General features: G+C 36.7%; 1 protein-coding gene across 7 annotated transcripts in view; it reads left to right on the forward strand.

The window, feature by feature from the left end:
• The window catches only part of EPHA6 (EPH receptor A6), a 378018-nt gene that overhangs the window by 17924 nt on the left and 339010 nt on the right, over positions 1 to 21084 (forward strand). For all 7 annotated transcript variants that reach the window (XR_005627917.1, XR_005627919.1, XR_005627918.1 and 4 more), the window contains exon 2: positions 9271 to 9335. Coding sequence is in view for 4 of the 7 variants with exons in the window: in XM_039713221.1 (XP_039569155.1) it covers positions 9271 to 9335 (65 nt within the window). In the remaining 3 variants the exon portion in view is untranslated. The remainder of the gene's footprint in view (positions 1 to 9270; positions 9336 to 21084) is intronic.

Consider the following 21084-nt stretch of genomic DNA (forward strand, 5'->3'; position numbering starts at 1 on the left):
GAGCCAGAGATTCTCAAACAGCCCTTTATGAGGCTGTGCTGCCAGTTAAGCACAAACTTCAGTTCCTTCAGGCTTTGTTCCTCTCCTAGGATTTGTCTGTTCTGTTCCTCTGAGTCACCAAACTGCTAATTTTTCATTATGGTTATTAAGTGACTACTTGAGTAAGCAGTGGCCATCTGTCCTCTCAGTCCCTATTTGTGACGTTATCAGATGTTCTCTTTAAAACTTCTTTCTTTCAAGGCACTGCTGTGGAACACTCTACACTTCTGGCTCCACTTAAAAAGCGACAGATTATGAGGATGAAAGGTATTTCTGTGTCAACCTTTCCAGGTATGCATTAGGAAAATGGTACAAACCTTTGCAATGCCACTTCATTCTTTACCCACTTCTTGGGTTTGATTATGCCCATTAATTCCAGCAGGAAGTTTCTACTCCCCTTGAAGAGGAGTTCCCAAAAAGTATGGAATATAGGAGCAATAGCCATGCAGTTATTAACTTCATAGTTTGGCTGACAGTTATGTACAGGTATTGTTATAATTTTCCAAAAGCTTTTGTATGTTGGGTTTGTTTTTTTTCACTTAAGAATGTCGTGACATTAACTTTTTGTTCATTTTATCACCACCCAATACAAGTGTTAAAGTAAAAGACATAAAAGAAGCTGCTTGTAAGAATGCAGGTTAACAGCAGAGTGAAGAATATTAAGTTTAGCATTAGTCCTGGCCTAAGAGAATTGGCTTCAACACAGAAGTCATTTACCAGTGCAAGGATAAATATATTTGTCTGAATTTCAGTTGTTTCTAATTTCCATAATGAAGATATACTTAGGTTAATAAACAGGGCTGACAAAACTGTCAGGTATTCGTGTTCATTTAGGAAATGCTGCCCAGTAATCTACTGTTGACATGAACATGATGGTGAATTGAATATCAATTAGTATTTTCAAGGCAGAATGAAAATTATGAAGTAGGGCAGCTGGGCTCCTATCACCATTTTGTGACGCCTCTTTTTATCACAAAAAAAGAGGGTTAGCTCTTGATCTTTTTCTATTACACATGTGAAACCAAAACCAGAAAAATAATACAGGTTTGGTGGTGTTTTCTGGAGCTGTGAACAGCATTAATTTATCTCACGTCATTTTAACAGCAATCTCTGCTGTAAGGAGTATCTTAAAGCTGAGTCAATGGTAAGAACAGATTGCTTCCCTGGTACCTGAACTCCTTTTTCCCCATTTCATTCTCGTGAAGAGCACGTTAAAGTAGAGCAATCTGCCTCTGCCTGCCAGGACTTCCTCGGTTCTGTGCTCGCTGCCTGTCCTGCAGGGCTGACATTGCAGAGCTCAGCCCCCTCTGGTGCATTACAAACGTAGGAGTTTTCCCTCCTGGCTGAGCTGTGTATTTCACAACCTTCTCCTGCCTTGCTTTCCTGTTGAAAGTGCACTGATGAACAAAATCACTTTGAAATCACTTTGACGCTGCTCTTGGGGAAAAAGCTCTGTTAGAGTCTAGGAGAGGTAGGACATTACCTGCTCATTTTCCATTCCACAATTACCTGAGGAAAACTTGGGGCCTCATCTTTTTCTGAGGTAAGCCCATTTATTTTGGATGTGAGAATGCTTTCTTTTTACCTCAGTAGTTTTATTTTTTCTTGTGCTGATGAGTAAGACTCACATGGGAGAAGCAAGTGCCTATGTGAGACCTCAAAATAGGAAATGTTTACAGCTGTCCTAGAGCAAAATAACCTGCTGGGTGGCAGAATAAGTAGTTAAGATGTAGCCACATACAATTTGGAATTGTGACTGTTTTCCTAGAAAGATTTCAGTGCAGAAATTGTCATGTGCTTCTGCATTGACAGATTTTCTCTCTGCATTTGGTGCCACTGAATGTATCAAGTGGATTTCCAAGGCTTCCTTTGGTATTCCTGAAATAAAACTTGGAATCCACCTTACTGGGGAAGACTGAATCTTTTATTGACTGTTATTACATGCTTTTCACTGATAAATTTTTTAATTTCTCTCCCCACTTTGGTATCTTATCCAGAGTTACAGACAGGGAATAAAATAATGGAAAGAAAAAGAAAGCAAAATTTTACTGTTATTTCTTTTGGGTACAAAAGGATTCATGTTTGTAAATAACTCTTAGGTATTTATAAATTATAAGTTACAGTAATTGATTATCAGATATTTTGATAGGTGTTTAAAGTATTGCAGTTGCTTATTTTACAGTGAAATGGCATTGTTAAGGGAGGAAAAATGTTCTTGTTAAAATATGTTTGTGGTTGGAAACATTAAACCCTGAAGTAATCTTAGAGTTTGCCAATTTTTTTTAAAAAATCTGCTTTTAAATCCTACTTTCAGAAAGACAGGTGTAACTGATGTAACTGAGGGCTCTACGACGATTGACAATGCTAATAATGATACAACATGAGAATAAAGGGGTTGTATAATAACAACATGAGAATAAAGGGATTTTTAACATGAAAATGGAGGAAAGTATGCAGAAATGATGTAGTAAAACTGAAACATTGGCTATGAAAATGTTGGTTTCCATTACAGAGAGAGATGGAGCAGTAGGGTTACAGCAGCCTTCTCCTTCTCCTCTATGAAGAACATGCATCTTTGCATATGGAAAGGATTATTTTATTAGCTCTGTAATATGATAAATTTTAATTTCATTTTAAAAATGATCCTGCTAAGAAATAGGTAAGAATGTGTTCTAGGAAAGAAGGTGAGCGGTAGCTTTTTTTTTTCCCCAAAAGAGCCATTGTTTGTTTGACTCTTGTTTTCTCAGAGCCACAGGATCTCAGATTATATCTATCCAGAAAGTTGTAGGAAACAGTAAGACTGAAACACATAACTGAATCAAATGAAAGAAGAGGGGGAAATCATTCTTTAAGCATCTGTATGTAATGTATGGAAAGAAAAATGGTGCTGTGGGGAAATTGGGTTGTGAAGATTCTCACTGGAGACCTTGTGTAATGGAGTAGAACAGTACTAAGATAAAGACGGGCATTTATCCAATATAACCCCATCTAATAACATTGCAAATTTCTTAGCACTGACAAGATGAATGTATCATGAATGGAATGTTGGGTTGAGTACATGAAAAAATTATTCTGGCCATTCATCAAAAGAAAATTTTATGTGTTTATGTGAGTGTGCAAATATGAGAAGGAGAAAAGTGAAAGGGGAAATTCCTTTTAAAAGTTCTTGATTAGGAAATTACTGATCAGTAACAAAAGGCCAGTTTTGGATAACAGCTCAGCCTACATTGGAGGCAACATGAAAGCAGAAACTAGAAATGTCAACATTTATCATCATTAATAGAAAAGAGAGGATACATGTGGAAATCAGCACGTTAGAAAATATGTAGTGTAGAAAACTGAAAATAGAAAGTGTGTTAGGTAAATGCCCAAGTCTTGCAACACTCAGGATAATGGGAATTTCTCTATTGCATTATGAATAAAAATGTTTGTGTGAATGGTATTGAACTATTTTTAGAAAGAGGCAGAAAATAATGTGTTTAAAATTGGGAAAATCAGAAATTAGTGATTTATTCATATAATATGATGAATATGAAGTACTCCCCATCTGGTGTAAATAGTTCTCTTCCAAGAGTCCTGAAAGAATTGGCTGAGGACATCTCTGGGCTATTGATGGTAAATTTAATGAGTTCGGGGACTCGGGGAATTCAGGAATACTGGAAAAAGCGTAGGTGTTAGAGTTGTGGTTTGAAAAAAAAAAGGGAAGCACCATTAACCAGGTAACTAGATTTTTATAAAACTCACATTTGGAGAAGTCATTTATCTCCTCTGCTCTGCCCCAAGGCAACAGCAGATTATGCAGAAACCAGGCCTGACAGTGTTCAAGGTGTCTTAAAAGCCTCCTGGAGTGGAGATTCCCCAGCTTCCCAATTAGTCACAGCTCTCCCTCTTCTTTACAACTGTAGGGTAGCAAGGATTTTCTTGGAGTCTGACATAAAACTCTTGGAAATGTTGAGGAGAGTGGAAGGATTACTCTCTCTATTTTGCTGGCTCTAATCCTGCTTATCTCAGGCAAACAGCATTGTCAATACTTTGTTTACTCTCTGATTTGCTGTGACTCCTGTACACTTCCCTGGCAGAATTGCTATCTAGACAGGTGCTTCTCATACTTTATTACTGCATCTCATTAATCTTGCCTAAACCAGATAGCTGTTGAATGCAAAATAATGAAAATTATGGAAAAGGATTCAATTGATACGTGTATAATGAATGCCAGTTTATTTGGTTTATGGAAAACAGGCCTGGCCATAAAACCAAGCATTTAAATAATTTTTCCCAGTTGATTGCACGTTAATTAGCAAGGTAACTTGGATATTACATATCCCCTTCTTCTTTCTGTCTTCCTCAGGCAGACAAGCCACAGCAGTAATATATTGAGGTATTTTTATATTATAACAGAATATGATAGAGTCTTCTGATAGTAAAAAGCTTAATTTTTTTTTTTTTACTAAATGGGTTTAAAAAAAACCCTTGAGGTCTAAGAAGCCTTAGAGTAGTTTTAGTGACTTTTAAATCACAGAATTTGAGATATTTGTTATACAGTATTAAATATTCTAACATTTTTCATTAGTAACATGAAAATAAATATAAACTCAATACCTGACAAAAGAGCAGTAAGTAAAGAAAGGAGGAGGATGTGCAGACAGGGAGGAGCCTTCAGCACTTAGTAAAGGTCAGCCCTTGCAAATGACATTTGTTTTAGCATAAGCCAATGGATCTTTGTACATTCAAGAGCAAAAATTTAACAAAAACTGAAAACAAATAAGGATGAAAAGGAGTGGATCTGTATGGACAGTGAACTTGTAGAGTAGTAACAGCCTATGAGTGCAATGCTGCCGCAAAAAAATAGGCTAATGTGACCCTGGATGTATAAATAGGATATAAAAATAGCCAGGACTCTTAATACATATTTTTAAAAGGAATGATTTCAGAATACTGCATGTGATCCTATTTTTAAAAATGAAAAAAAACAAAACCAAAACCATAAAACCTGAAAGAAAATACAGACACTTCAGGAGACAGCAACAACTCTCTTGAGGGCTGGAAGTGAGAGACTTCAAAAGCTCTCTGTGTTTGCCTTATAAATATAAACTTTGCACTCGATAATAAAGTTCTCATGGATAAAAAAACCTGCCAATTTTGCCCATTTTTGGGGGTCATCTGTAATGGCTCCCTACCTTGCTGAAAGAAACGGAAACTTTTATCCAGTACGTACGAGATGTTCCTGAGTTGTTAGTGCTGTCTTCAGAAATGAATGTCTGTTTATTGCTCTGGTTTACTTGCAAATCTTAGGCTTACCCACTCTAGAGGTAACAGTGAAATGGTTAAAATGAGCAGATCAAACTGAGTGATCCAATATCAGACTGTGATTCCATGAAGTTGGCCAAAATCTTGTGTTAACTGTGTTAATTCACACATATCCTGTCTGGAGGTGTGTAAACAAAAGAAGAAACCAGTGAAATGAATGTTTGAAAGGCTTTTTTCCTTGGTTGTACAGATATGATTGCAGAGTTCATCTTTAGAAGAGTATTTTGGAGTGAAAATTAAAATTCCATCCTGTCAGTCCTTGGAGCTCTGCTCATCGTAATTTTAGGTAAAACAGTTTCCTTGGGACCAGGTAAAACCTCTGAAAAGATTAATTTCAGTTGTAAAATCTAATAATAGCAGTGTAAGATAGTGTCCAGAAAAAAAGAATCTGAAGCTCAATATGACATAATGAGTAATAATAATATATATTAAAGTATGTGTTGGAAAAAAAGGCTGAACACTTCTAAGAATGAAATGTGTAGGTAATTAAACAATAGGCTTGCAGATATATGTTCAGGTCTGTATATTATTATGCAAGTGTTAGTATCCCCAATTCAGTTATTTAAGAAAGGACATTCAAGTGCTAAATCTGAGTTCTTTTTATCCAAAGAGTTTTTTTTAAAGATTCTTTGAGTTCATTTTGAATTGTGACATGACTTTGTACTGGCAGACCTAAACTCTTGTTCCCTGTGCAAATTTTAGAGCCATCACCTCAGAAATGTGCCTGCTAAAAGTGGAGGTTGGATGTCACAAATGTCAATAACATTGCTTAGTCTCAACCAGTGTACTCTGAGCTTTTCCCATAAAATAATCACTGCAGTAGTTCCAGACACGCTTCTGTTTATGCTGGCAGCTAATGGCTTGTCCATAATGGACACTTTTCACTTTTTTTAAAGAAAGATGGAGCTTTTTATGGCATACAAAGGAGCATAAATAAGTAAATGTAGGGACAAGGGTCAATAAATATGACTTTGTGATCCCATTAGCTTTTTACGGAATTTTCTCATTATAAGCATAGGAGTAGTGCCCACCATCTTTTTTTAGTCTCTTCGCATATGAATTTCCAGTTCTTCTGAAACTTTCCCTGTCCTGCAGGTAGAGGGGAGGCATCCACTCCTGTGTGTAATTCAGATGTTTACATCTGGCATTCCTCTTAGCCTGGAGCTCTTTGGCAGAGGGATTTTCTGCCATAATAGCTGTGAGTTGGAAGTGCCTTGGCAGTACAGATTTGTCTGCCATTAGGGCTGTGCTGCTGGGGATAGGCTGCTTCTTAATCACCTCATTTAAAGACAGCTTGGGTGTCTCTGTCCCACACTGAAGTCTAGCATGTAGATATCTCCAATCCTCTGAAGTGCCTGAGGCTTTTATTGCTTTATCTGTGTCTTCATTTAGTATAGCAGACTCAGCTGAATCCACAGCTTCACTGGAGTTTGTGTTTCTTTGGCACAAACATAAGGTTTACTTGTTATTTCAGTATTCGCACATTTTTGATTGATAATTATTTTATGTCTTGTAATACATGTGCTGTTGGAAAGACATTTTCATTTTTATGATTTTTGTTTCTGATCCTGAAGGTGATACCATTCTAGCTCTATTTAGTAGTTATTTGATGGCTTGAATCCTCCAGTTGGAAAATTCTCCAGTTGGTTTGAATTTTCCAGTTCTTACAGATTTGGTAGCTACAGGTGAGAATATGTGAGCATTCAAGAGCCTTGGAATGTCAAATGTATCAAAAATTGTATTTTAACAAAAGTCAGTGCCTCATTGGGGATCATTTGGTAAATGCATATGAGGAATATTATTAGATCATGGCTCAACTAAATCTAAACTTAATATACTTCCAGTGATTAATTTACTCTATTTACTCTAGTTTTTAATATTTTTAATGTATAGCTTTGAGCCTTCAAGTAGTACTTGATTAATTCAGGCAAGGAATTAATTAATTCAGGCTCCACTGAAGAAATGAATTCATTTTCTTTTCTGTATTTTGGGTCTTGTTCCACTAAAGTATTAATTTTTGAATATCTGGATGATGTTTATTAAATTGCGATATTGCTACCACAAAAATTGTAAAACTGACATGACACTTCAAACCCTAATTAATGCAGCTCATAGAAAAATTTATTTCTGCCTGCAGGTCTATAAGAATATCACTTGACAAAGAGCAAGGTATAACTTGAAACTCAGTGGAAAAAAAGTCCATAACAAATGGTCCATATTTTCTGGGTGGAGAGAAGATGGGGGGGAGAGATGGAAAGAAGAAAACAAACACCTGAGATGAGCTGAAATATTCTCAGAAACCTACTGAGTAGTTGGTTCTCTCTATGAAAAATAAATGTGTAAACCCAGTTTGGGTTCTTTGGATTTTTTCTTGGCGGTAATAGATCCCCAGTTATAATCAACTTAAAAGTTTTATACAGTAAACTGCTGTGTCAAATGTCAAGTGAGAAGGTGTTTTTTCTGACTCTTCCACAAGAGCATGTTAGCTTGACACCAATAGAAAATACTATGACAGCTGTAAATCACATACAAGACAGCAATAGTCTCAATGAGGATAGTGGGTTTTTTTTTAAAGTAAAATAGGGATTGTAAAAGTTATTAATTTATACTCATAGTATTGACAAAGCTTCATACAGTGAAGTGGTGAAGAAGCGGAGAGCAGAATACTCCCCTTTGTTGAATATATTTTTAAAATGTCATTGTTTCTCCACATAAATCATTAAGCTTTTATGTGGCTTATGTTGAGCTTTTAGTTGCCTGTAATTCTGTTGACAAGACATCAAACTTCAGTTTCAGGTTAAAAGTCACCATCCATACAAACACAGAGGAGCTCTAAGTGTCACTAGTACAAAAGAGAAGGGAAGATGCTGGGCCAGGTTCCCTCTAATATGCTTCCAAGTTCAGTGTCCATGCCAAGGTGCCTTTTCCATAAGCAGAAAAACATGACCTGGCTTCTGCTGCTACTGTACTGCTCCCTATAAACACATTGGAGATAGCTGTACATTGATTATTTGGACAGACAAGAGGTAGAAGATAGCACACAGAAATATAAACCCCACAAATGTGTGGATAGTGGGGTTGTGTTTCAGATTAATCGCTTAATTATTTTTATCCATCTTTTAACCATTCAGATAAGAACTGGAATTAGTGGGCTGTAAGGAGGAACTCGGCAATCAAAACACACCAACTCAATAATTAAAATAAAGTGCCCTGTATAATGCTTAATTTTGTGTTTAAATCCTAATACAGATTTCTGAAGTTAGAGGGTCGGATGAAACAATTCCATTAGAGGGCAGTAGTACCTGTGGGTAAAATGTATATATTTTGTTCAGCATCAGTGAATGGAAGTGAAAAAGGAAGTTAATATAATTTAACATTAAAATAATGCAGAAACATTCTGTAACATACAATAATGCACATCCTCTCTTATATCAAAAAAACCAACAGCAATATGACAGAAGTGATGCAAAATATATGCAGCAGATATTAACATTGTGATACTCTATCCAAGAGAGAAACTGAAGTTGTTTGTCTTTCTGTGTTCTCAATTTGTAAATTGTATAACTTTATTTCTGGTAAGTTTATGGGTTTCATTAAAAAAATCTTACTTTTGAAACTGTGTATTTTATTAGCTTTAATGTTGCAGATTTTCCAGTTTTCCAGCAAGGGATTGCAGGAATGTGCATGTTTGATCAGGCATCTTTTAGTGGTTAAATATCAGTAGTGTACTGTGATTTGGCAATGATTTCTGCAAAAGATTTAGGGTTTTTTATGAGCTTTGAGGCTTTTTAAAGTAAGAAATGTAAGCCATGAAAGCCCAAATGAACCTGGCTAACATGGCAAGTTTCAGTCCTTCCTGTTTTAATACTTTGCTGTGTCTAATCCAAGCAATACCACAAACACCATTTCTTTTTCCATTTTCAGTTGTGTTACTTGATACTACAACTGCCCTCGGAGAGCTAGGATGGAAAACATTTCCCTTAAATGGGGTAAGTCTCTCACTATTTTGTTTTTTTTGGTCTGGATTTTGGCATTCCGACACTCTGGAAGTGAATGGGTGGATATTCTTCCAATATAGACTTGTGTGAAAGATTTTAGTTGTTCTTGGGACTGGAGCTGCCTCTGTTCTGAGTACGAATTACAGATGCAAGAATGACATAAGTACAAATTATTATGTTCTTCTCTTGCTTTTCTGAGTACTAAGTATCTAACTTTAAATCCAATTCTAACTGTTACACATCATAAAGTTTCGTATTAAAAAATTCCTGTGCTGGAGGAATGTGTTACGAATTGGGGTTGGTTTTTTTTTGTGAAATAAAAGGAAAAATAATTTTCTGTTTTGCAAATTGGACCAACAATTTTATGGTTTAAGTAAGAACCAGTATGTACGTTAGCATCTGATTACCTAAATCAGAAAAATGAAAACATTAATAGTGTTTGTTATCCTTGGGGACAGTGAGCAGGGGGTGGAGCAGCATTTTTACTCTCTGAAGTTCAACTATCAGTGCTTTGCCAGCGGCTGCACTTTTGGAACCTTTTTTTTTCTTTCCACCCAGCTAATGTATGGCACAGAGTATCAGGGGCATTTGAAGTTTCACTTTTAAAGTAAGATGCACTATTCTGGAGCATTTAACATGTTCTGCATCAACTTTTAGTTCTTATGTCACTGTACATACTGTGTATCACTTATTTTTATACTAGCTTTCATTATCTCTTGATTCTTATGTATGAGTTGTATAATTACTTGCTTCTCTGAAATGAGCTCAGAAAATACTGTTTTTCTGAGAGAAACATCTTGTTCCATTTTCAGTCATTTTATTTGCCATGTTCTGTTCCAGAAGGAAGTAGAAACTGTCTACCCTCAGCACCTTAATAATCCATTTTTATAAAATGCCTTCTGTGTCTTTGCCTTCGGGGATTTCAAGCCATATGACATTTCTTAATCTCAGCCTGTTTTCAACTTTATGGATTACTCTTTTTCTTTGTATTCCTAGGCATAATTTCCGTCTCTCACAGATACTTCTGTGTTTTACATTTTGCATGCAGTCTCATGCAATCTGAGTTATGATTCTGAAAGTTTTGTTTCCTTTAAAAATCCCTGACAAAGTAAATGCTGTCATACACCTCAATGAGAAATTAATAAAGGAGTTTTTGGTCTAGAAAAAAGTTTGTTCTGTCACCTACCATGATGAGAAAATCCAGTGAGGAATGTTTTGCTTGAGCTCTGGGATGAGCTCCACTGAAGTGCAGAGGACATTTGGAAAGCCCACAAGATATAATTGCAGTTATTGTGTAAATTCTTAAAAGCTCTTGGTACTCCAAAATAGGCACAGTATACAAACACAAAAACATGTGCACGCCAAGTTAATTTAAAACACAGCTATTATAACATGTATTTTTTGGCTCCTCATACGTATCCTAAACAACAGTTTTGCAGCCTCTTGAGGGTTTTGGGTGTCTTAGGACCTCTGCTGTATATTAAGAACTGCAGCACTTACTAGAATACATAAAGGAGTTTACCTTTCAGTAAGAACCTGGGATTCAATTATTAAAATATTTCCTAAAAATGTACAAAGTGGTTTGGAAAGAAAAGGAGTTAGAGTAAATATTGGGGAGTAGAGGGGTTTGTAGCATGAAATCGTAGAATCATTTATATTGGAAAAGACCTTTCAGATCACTGAGTCCAACTGTTAACCCAACACCACCGTATTCACCATGTCCACAAACGCTACATTCACACATTTTTTGGACACTTCCAGGGATAGTGGTTGATGTCCACAGTGCTACCTAATCTGAGTTACTCTTGTATCCTGATATAATCCAGAATATGGCACAATCACTGGTGTGATTGAAATTATCACTGCAGAGGTAAGAATCCGTTTTGTCCCATGATGGGCACATGAGGATTTTCTTGTTTCCTGAAGGAAAGTGACAGATTTTGAGTTGGTATTTTTTGAAAGAAATTTTTGTTCAGATACTATTGAAATCTAATGGGTTACTTTAATCAAACCTTTTTTAAGTGTTTGTGTAGTGTTTATGTGTGTAAGAAAAATGTCATTGACATATGATTACTGCTCTGCTGAACATTTTTGCTGTTAGGAGGATGGGATGATGGGTTTTCCTGAGCCTGTGACATTAGCAGAAGTCATTAATTTACTGGCACACTCAGTCACGAGGAATGTTTTCATTAAATTGAAGAGCAACTGAAATAATAATGCTTGGGATTTGGGTAATATTGAGTATGCCTCAGAGATTTTAAATGAACAGGCCAGGGTGAAGTGGGATATAAAAATCAGGAGGTTCTTTTGGGACTTGCAGAACCTTAACCTTTGCCTCCCAAACTTTTCATTTATAGTAGATTCATGACATAACATTTGTAAGCTTTCAGCAGTTTTGGTCATCATTGAGCTGCAAAGACAACTGTGTTATCTATTTCTTGGGAATATAATATGTGATTTTGTTTTCAAATTTTCTTCCCAGTTATTTGTGCATCCTTCCTGAAGCATGAGAGTGTAATAGTTTTTTTCTTACAAATGTCTTTTATTTGCGTGTCAGATTTTTTTCCTTGTATTTTGAATTTAGTGCTTAGAGCTACAAAAATGCAGCATAAAATATTAATATCTCTGAGGTCAATAGCATCATCTTTTGTTGACTGAGTTCCAGTTTAGCTTCTTAGTGATGGGCTGTCTAAAATTTCTACCTTAATAATGGACACATCTGATACTTCCTCTGTTCTTTGGGCTGTAGTTCAGCATGACCGATTGATTTATGAAAAAGCATGCACTATGAAAGGAGATCTTTACTCACCAAACTGTCACTCCATAACCTTGAAAATATAGAACAGAGGTTTGGGGGTTTTTTGATTGGTACAAAAAATGGGAAGACACAAGTTCATGTGTTTCAGAAGAGGATATGGATAGGAGCTAGTGGGCAGTCTCAAGCGCTCAAGTGCATGTGAAGTAAAATCCAGCAGTCTAACCAAAGTCAGTTTGCTGACCTTGGGGACACCGTTAGGAACTAGGAAATAAATGAAAAAAATCTGAAAGTCCAGCTGAAAAGCAGTGGTCCACAATCTTCCTTTAGACATTAGCAGAAATACTAATAAAATAACACCTTATTCAACTGCAGTTGGTGAGATATTTTTCTTCTGTCTTCAACATAACTTAAAAAAATATTATTTATTTCCCATTGCATTAATCATTGGAACACAATTTTGTGAGCAAAGTTTGCTCAGAAGCTGTGGTTTGGGGACTGTTGCCATAAAGGCATATGCAGTCCTGATAAATTTCTGCCATAGAGCCATAAAATGGTTTGGGTTGGAATGAAGCTCAAAGATCATCCAGTTTGAACTCCCTGCCATGGGCAGGATGCCACAGGACCACACTGCTCAAACCTCAGACCATCCAGTCTGTCCTTGAACACTTCCAGGGATGGGGCAGCCACAGCTTTTCTGTGCCAGGGCCTCACCACCCTCCCTGGAAAGAATTTCTTCCCAATATCTAAACCTCCTCTCTCTCAGTCTAGAGCCTTTAGCTCTCATCATATCACCCCATGCCCTTATGAAAAGTCCCTCTCCAGCTCTCTTGTGGCACAGGAAGGTGCTGTAAAGTCCCCCCACAGCCTTCTCTTCTCCAGGCTGAGCAAGCCCAACTTGTGTGTAGCCACTCCAAAATTCAGTTTAAAAGGAGGGCAAGGTGACTCACAGCACAAAGCTGTGAGACATTTACATGTGGCAAAGACTTATAAAAGCTGTCTTGACTTGTCATAGTAGACACAATGCATGGCCTCAGCTGTAAAGAACATACTAGAAGTCCTCTGAATTATTTGACAACTCTGTGAGTGATGAAACTACTTTAGTTTCCACAATTATTTGAACAGTTTCCTTGCAAATTGGTAATTTACCTATTGATCTATCCAGGGAAATAATTCTGGTTTGACTATCTTGTTTGTAAAGGGGATTTTAATTATTTTTAATAACAGTTGCTAATATACAGTATTACTATTCTTCCCATGTTATGAATTTTTTGAGACTAATCTTGTCAAAGTACTTTTTTTTTCCCCTACCAGACTGTTTATATTACTCTCTCTGTTAAAATAATTGTTTTACAGTAAATGCACTCATCAACAATTTATTTTTTAGCTGATTCTTAGCTAATTAGGAGACATTTTTGTAGTTTATGGTAACAAGAGTTTTGAATGGCTTGGTACTGTTTGTCACAGATGGCACTGATGTTTTCCTGTGCCAGCCTGAAAACATTTCTTTCAATGCAGCTGCATCCATTTTCACCTTCATCTTTTAAATGTCTCAGAAAATGATGGGGGGACTATATCTTGGAACATTCTTCTACAATAGTTAACATTTTTAACTATTTATTTCCTTAAGTAGAATGTCTTTGAACTGTATTTATAAACATAAGGAAGTTTTATATACTTAATACCTATTTCCTAAATAAAACAATGGTGTGTTCTCGGCATTGTTTTGGTCACCAGTATAAACACAGCACCAAAGGGCAGCTGGAAAGAAATCAACTCTGTCCCAGAGAGACACAGTAAACATAATTAGAATTCAAGTTGTGTGAAAGTTACCAGGATAAAACAGCAATACCATAAAAAGACTTCTAGCTGAAAGTATTTCAGTTTTCTTCCAAACAAATAATAAAATCATTTGGGTAGGAAATGATTTGGATCACTGAGTCTGACTGCAAATTAACACTGCCAAGTCCCTCACTAGGCCATGTCCATAGGTGCCACATTGACTTGTCTTCCCACATCTCCAGGGCTGGGGACTCAACTGCATCCCTGGACAGCCTGTTCCAATGCTTGCTAACCTTTTCCATGAAAAAAAAATAAAATCCTAGTATCCAGTCTAAACCTCCTCTGGTGCAACTTCAAGCCATTTCTGCTCATCGTGCCACTTGTTCCCTGGGAGAAAAGACTGAGCCCTGCCTGGCTACCCCCTCGTTTCAGGTGGTTGTAAAGCGTGACAAGGTCCCTCCTGAGCCTCCTTTTCCCCAGGCTGAGCTCCCTCAGTGGCTTCTCACAACACTTCAGACCTTTCCCCAGCTCCATTCCCCTCTCTGTGCACTCTCCAGCCCCTCAATGTCCTTCTTGTCCTGATGGGCCCAAAACTGGACACAGGATTCAAATTGTGACCTCACCAGTGCCCAGTGCAGGGGGACAATCCCTGCCCTGCTCCTGCTGGCCACACTATTCTTGCTTCAGGCCAGGAGGCCACTGGCACACTCTGAGCAGTCTGTGGAGCAGAGAACTGCAGCTGTGTGGGGAGGGAGGTGTTGCAGAAGTAGCAAGAAGTTTTAACTAAGAGCTGAGGTTGGCACACTCTGAGCAGTCTGTGAAGCAGAGAACTGCAGCTGTGTGGGGAGGTGTTGCAGAAGTAGCAAGAAGTTTTAACTAAGAGCTGAGGACAATTTTGAGGGGAAAAAAAAAGGCATCTGAAAGTCTAAGTTCTTTTATCCCACAGCAGTTCAGCTGTGGTAAAGTTACATCTGTGAAAGTTCACCAACAATTTCAGAGGTGTTACAGAGGCTGTGGTTTTAATAAGAACTTTAATAGAAGGTAGGGATTTAGCTGTCAGAACATTTAACAGGGATGAAGGGAAGGAAGCTAATCAGATTTTCACACAATATGTGGAATTTACAGAGATGACATTAAGAAAAAATATTGGTAGTCACGTATTTGAGCTGTAATTTGGCCATAATCAGATACCATCCTCTGCACTGCCATATTTAGAATCCTTTTTGACAGTCAAGTCATTATTTGAGGAAAAAGGTTAGATCAAGGGGTAAGTTTTTTGAGATTAATTTCCATCTGCAGAGATTAAACAATTAGGTATATCCATGAACAAGTTAAATGGCTAGGAAAGCTTTCTTAAAGGATTTGCAGTTGCTCATATGAGACAACTTGCTTGTGAGAGTCCAGTTTCCATGTTTCTATTAGGAGCATCTCTTAGACCATAAAGCCTTTTCTTGAAAACTGAATGTCCCGGAAACTGTCAGTGTCCAGGTAGATTGGTACATATCTAAATTTTTGGGTTTGCCTGTATTTCTTGGTAAAATGGCAAAAATCTTGATTTTCTTGGAAAACCCTAGGGCCACAGAATTGGCTGTGGCTGTGCTGGGAATTTGAGAATGTGCTGGATGGATGCAGGGTCATGGCAGCATGGTCCATCTGAAATAGGTAAATGCACAAAATTTGCTAGGCACTGTGTGATGGTATTTGTCACCCTCAGGTTTTTTGTACATACAGTTGAGCAGTACCCTGGTTATTTTTGTGTGGCACATCTAATTGCAGATTCCACAGAGGCTTGACAAAATACATGATCATGCTCTTATTTGAATATTGCAAACACATTTTGGGCCCACAGGTGCTTGCCATTTGCCAGATATAAACCATTCCTAGCCTAAATCATGACATGTTGTAAATTAAAAACAAAACAAAACAAAAAAAAACAAAAAAATCCTCACAACCTCCCAGAAAAAAAGCCCACCAAAAAAACCCCACTAAGCAAACAAAAACTAAATACAAGCCTACAAACCACTTAGGAAAGCAGATATAATGGAGGAGGATTATAAACAAATTTGTATGCTCCAGTACAGAACAGCCATATACTTACAGCTCATATATAACCTGTAATAGTACAGCATTAGAAGCAGTCTCTGAACTGCTCAAGCAAATGCAATTTATTGTATTTTTAGTGTTATTGTGTGGTAAATCTGAACTTGATGATAGTAATGCTGCATGTATTTTTGCATTAATTTTCCATTCCTGTTTAACTTAAATAGTCTTATGTACAGACATACTCCTAGTAAAGGCAAAATTTATTGTATATATTGATTATTTTTCAATGTGTATTGTTTGTTATATAGCAAGGGAGGCCAAAGAGTGGCAGCAGCAGTATTTCTATTTTCTGATGTGTTTCCCATTTTAGGTGTAAGAACCATTCTAACTGGTGGAGCTCAGTAAACATTACAGTTTTTTAGTTGTGCAGCTCCACAAAATGAATGCTAATTCTGTATTATTTTTTTTTGTAAAATAGACTGTTTGGAAATTTAAATAAATAAGAGTATTGTGCATGGGTTGCACATTGATGCATTTAGTGCATAAAAAACAGCCTTTAAGTCTGTGTAGGCTGTACATTCATCTCTTGCATTCACAAGTTTACAATATTTTGGCTTACCAGTGTGGGCAGTAAGGAAAAAAAGTAAGCTTTTTTTTTTTTTTGGTACAGAAAGAATTGTGTTTGAGAAGGAAAACACAGTGGGTTGAAGGAAGAAGAATGGTTGATTTCATTTTCTATGTGGTGTCTTTTCAGCGGCGTTGAATTCCAGAATTTTATGGTTTCTGTCATGCAAATATTTTGAAATTCAAAAAATTCACTCATATGTATATTCCAAATTAAATATAATATTTTCTGTTATAATTTAGCATTCACTGTGCAGACACATGGAGCAAGAAAGAAGGACAAACTGAGTGCTGCCCTCAGTAAAAAATCAAGGAAAAGCCAGAACAAAATAAAGTGGAAGAAAAGCAATATTTATGGAAATGCCAGGTGCATACTGAACACCTCTTTATCTGAACCATTGTATTTTCAGAGACTTCAGAACTGCTGCACTGAACTCTTGGGAAATACCCTTTGAAATTCCTGTGTGCTTAGGAAATGGTCTCATAAATGCTAAAGTAGGTGATAAATATCTAGGTATTCTGAAAAGAAATCTCTCTGGATTGTTCCAAAGCCATAATTTTTTTTTTTTTTTTTTTTGAAGAGGAAAGGTAAAATTGGCAGCAACAGAGATGCTTCACTATCTCATGATCAGGTGCTGGTTTTTACTCAGATGATGTGTTCAGTAATTTAGGGAAATTCTAACCAAACTGCTGCTTTGTTTTGATCATTTTTAGTGCCAGGAATAATTTATATTCTAAAAGTGGATCTGCTATGTATAATGAAAAACAAAAGAATTAATATATTCGTAAGGATTTGCAGTAGCCTGACCTAATATTGGAAGACTTTACTTAGACTTAACAGAAAAGAAAGCGAAAAAAAAAAACAAACCTTGCTAACTTTACTTTTGAACCTTTTACAGATTTTTTTTGTTTAAATACATGGAATGAATTTTTAAAATTACAGAGAAGTAACCCGATTATCAAGCTTGAAGCAATCTCTAAGCCTCTTTTACATACTTAGGCACACAGAGTCCCTTTTGCAAATTGCAGTAAATCGTTTATGTTCTGATGGTGCTTTAAATGATAGGATTATAGGATGTTTGTGGTACCAAAAGTTTTAATCATTGCCAGGATGAAAATAAAGCATCCAAATAGTTCCTGCTCCACTGGAATTCTCACCAAGTGACAAAAAAATACTCCAGCTGAACTGAAAGTGTGGTTGTTGAAGAAATTTTCCTCTGCTTTGCCCTCTCTGCCAGTAGATGTCCAAACCTCTGGTACAGCATTTGAGCTTGAAAACCCTTCTCTGAAGAACAGTTAACTAAATAAAGTGTGCAGCAATTGCTAGTCCAAAATATAGAGAATTGTAAACTTCAGATTTAAGAAGATAAACTTCAGACAGTAATTTTCACATGATTTAATATCCTGCAAAGGCATCCAGGTGAGTACAGAGGCTTTTACCACATGGATTATGTATTTATGTAAGCAATCCCAGCAGAATTGGATACTCTTCACATAATCCTACCAATCTACTCGAAAAAAAGGAAAATAGATAGTTTGTATATATGTCTATTGGCTGCTAATAAGAAAACATAATTATTTTTAATGATCATAATTCCATGGCAAACAAAATAGAACCCATAAAATCTATGTATGTAAAATATATGTATAAAATCTATGTATTTATGAATAATAATTTGTAACTGTATTTTAGATTTAAGAGGATAATCCTCTGCTATTGTATTTAATCAAAAGAATCTTATCCTAGGAGTTTAAAACATAATACATGACTAGCAGAAATAAAGTGAAAGATCACAAGTGCTGTTGAGATGTAGAACAGTATTTGAAGAGCACAGTTTTTCTGCCTGACCTTTTGTTTTGTCTTTCAAGAAGTCCAGTAAGTGTTTCTTTTAGATTTCCTAGTAGCATTAAAAGCTGAGCATATTGTAGAGGAAGTAAAAAAAAAGAGTTTAAGTTAGCAGATACAACAGCCGAATAATGTGATAATATACTCAATATGGCCTTCTTCAGTGATTTCTCTCCATGTGTGCTAGTAATTTTAATCAGCTTTCCATGCTCTAAGGAATATTCCTGATTTCTTAATTTTCTTAAGGAAGAACTCCAACATTTTGTTTCCCTCTCAGCTGATGGATACATGGGTACTCTGGCATTATGCCTATGACCAGTAGGTCATGAAGTGGTGAGCAGTAGAATTTTTATTCTGTAAAAATTGGATAGAAATGTTGTACCATAGGTGTTACTGCATCCTCCTGTTGATTCTTGGCTCATCAGAAGAATGCTACTAATGATTTTATATCAAAATATTTAAAGGCTTGATAGAGTTCATTATTAACAGTAGCATAACTAAGGAGATTGCTCTGGTTCCCTTTTTCATGTAGGCTACTAAGGGGATTGACTTTAGCTCCCCGATTCTTGCCATGATGATTAAGGGGATTTGTTTAAACACCCCATTTCATGTGGTATAGCTACTGTAAAAGGATTAGTTTTGGATTCCACTTCCATGTGGGAAGGCTAAGGGGATTAGCTTTAGCTTTTCATTCCATGACAAAATAACTAAGGGCAATTGCTTTCACTGCCCATGTAGTTGCATCAAGATTTGTCCTGCTTTTGCTGTTCTTGTTTCAGTTTCTTTCCCTCTGCTCTTACTGCCCAAAGTCATTTGACTTCAGGCTTTCTGCCCTCCTGGTGGAAGGCCTACTGCCATACTGAGCTTTGCCCCTGTTAAGGAAAACCAAATAGATGTGATGGAATCCCATGTGTTTTGTTCTTTTCCCCAAGCATGCTCAACTGTTAGAATTCCCCTGGATAAAATCACCTGTAGGAATTGCCATAACTGATAACAGTGCTGGTCCATGTGAGGCAGTATTTGATTTATGGCAATGAACAGGACCATGAGCTTCACCTGTAGGTGAAGGTCTTGGGGGACTCTTTATGTTGCCCATTGGAACAAAACTGTGGAGATGTTTGATAAAATCCAACAAAGCCACCACCTGAGCCACAAGTGGTGTAGTCAATTAAGTGCAGCACCAAATCCACACAATCATGCACTGTGTAAGGGCAGAATTTGTTATCCAAGGAGAAAAAAGCTCTAGATCTGAGTGCTGTCAGAAACTCTGCTTGTGGTTCTGCACAGCCTTACTTCCATGAATATACCAGTCCCAGGAGAAAAAGCTCTCTGAGGTCTTTGTATCTAATTGCGTTGTGCAGCCAGCACAAATTAATATTTTCAAACCACTTAAAAGCAAGTAAGATGTCTACATGTAAATTCAAAACAGATACTTCATGCACAGCAAATAAAGTTTTGTCTGAGCTATTAAATAAACCAGGATCTGTGCCCTGGCTTTGAAGATGGGTGTCTCCACAAAGCCGTTTTAAAGACTTTTTTTTGCCTGAGTTTCTGACTGGGCAATTAGCAGGTTTTAGTCTATAAATCCAGAAACTTATGAGGTTTTTCCTATGGTAATCTTTTTTTTTTTATGTTGGGGTTTTTTTGTTTGTTTGTTTGGGGCTTTTTGTTGGCTTTATTTTGTGGGGTTTTTTGTGGGTTTTTGTTGTTGTTTTTGGGGTTTTTTTTGTTATGTTTTATTGTTATTTACTTGTGTAGTGGCAGTGCTTGAAACTTTACGTCACAAAAACACATAAACATGTTGATCTTTAAAGGTATAGGAATTTTTTTGAAGTGAAGCTTAAAATTTAAAAAAAAATTAAAAAATATTTTAATGTTTAAATTTTGTAAGGAACCAACCTTGTGTATCCATCCTGTGTCAGAATAATCACAGATATAAGCAATTAGGAAAAAAAGCAGATGTGAGCCACTGCCCAGCCCTGGCACTGCACTGGCACAGACATAGCCTTAGGAGCAGGATTCTGAAGAGAATCCTTCCAAAAACACGTGCTGTTTTTCCAATATTTCAGTCCTCCACAATGGAATATAGCAGAACTCTTTCAGCAGCTGTAGTTATGAGCTGTCAGCTCAGAAGCTGGTTAGTTCTACAATAAGTTTTGTATGTACAGCCATGACTGTACATGAACATGAGACGTGCATATAGATCCACACTCCTCTAGGATTGTGTGTGCTCATTCTGGCCCACTTGAGCTGTACAATTCCCTGTTCTGAGCTTACAGCACATTCTGGAATTTACTTCACTCTTTATGCTGCTCAGTAAAACCCAGTGTTTGAATTTGTACCTTCAGTGCCCTATCTCAGCTTTAAATTTCCGAGGCTCTTGTGGTGTGGCATTTTTCCCTTTGCTTCTAAAAATAAAACTCATCAAAAGCAATTCGAAAAGAAAGCTGAGCTTCTATGAAATTTTACACATTTCTTGAAGAGAAAAAAAAAAAGAAAAATGCAATGGGGAAGTTCTTCCAGGAGCACTCATCTGCAGAATACTGTATATCTTTAGTCATTCGTGGAATAGATGTATGTTAAGACAAACATTCAGCAAACCACCTTAGTAAAAAAATCTAATTCTTTGTAATGTATTTCAGGTAGCAGTGCCAGGAGAAATATGATTTTATCTCAAGTCTTGCTGATTT

This window comes from Passer montanus, unplaced genomic scaffold (assembly GCF_014805655.1).
Source record: "Passer montanus isolate IOZ18808 unplaced genomic scaffold, ASM1480565v1 scaffold28, whole genome shotgun sequence".
In the NCBI taxonomy this organism is placed as follows: Eukaryota; Metazoa; Chordata; class Aves; order Passeriformes; family Passeridae; genus Passer; species Passer montanus.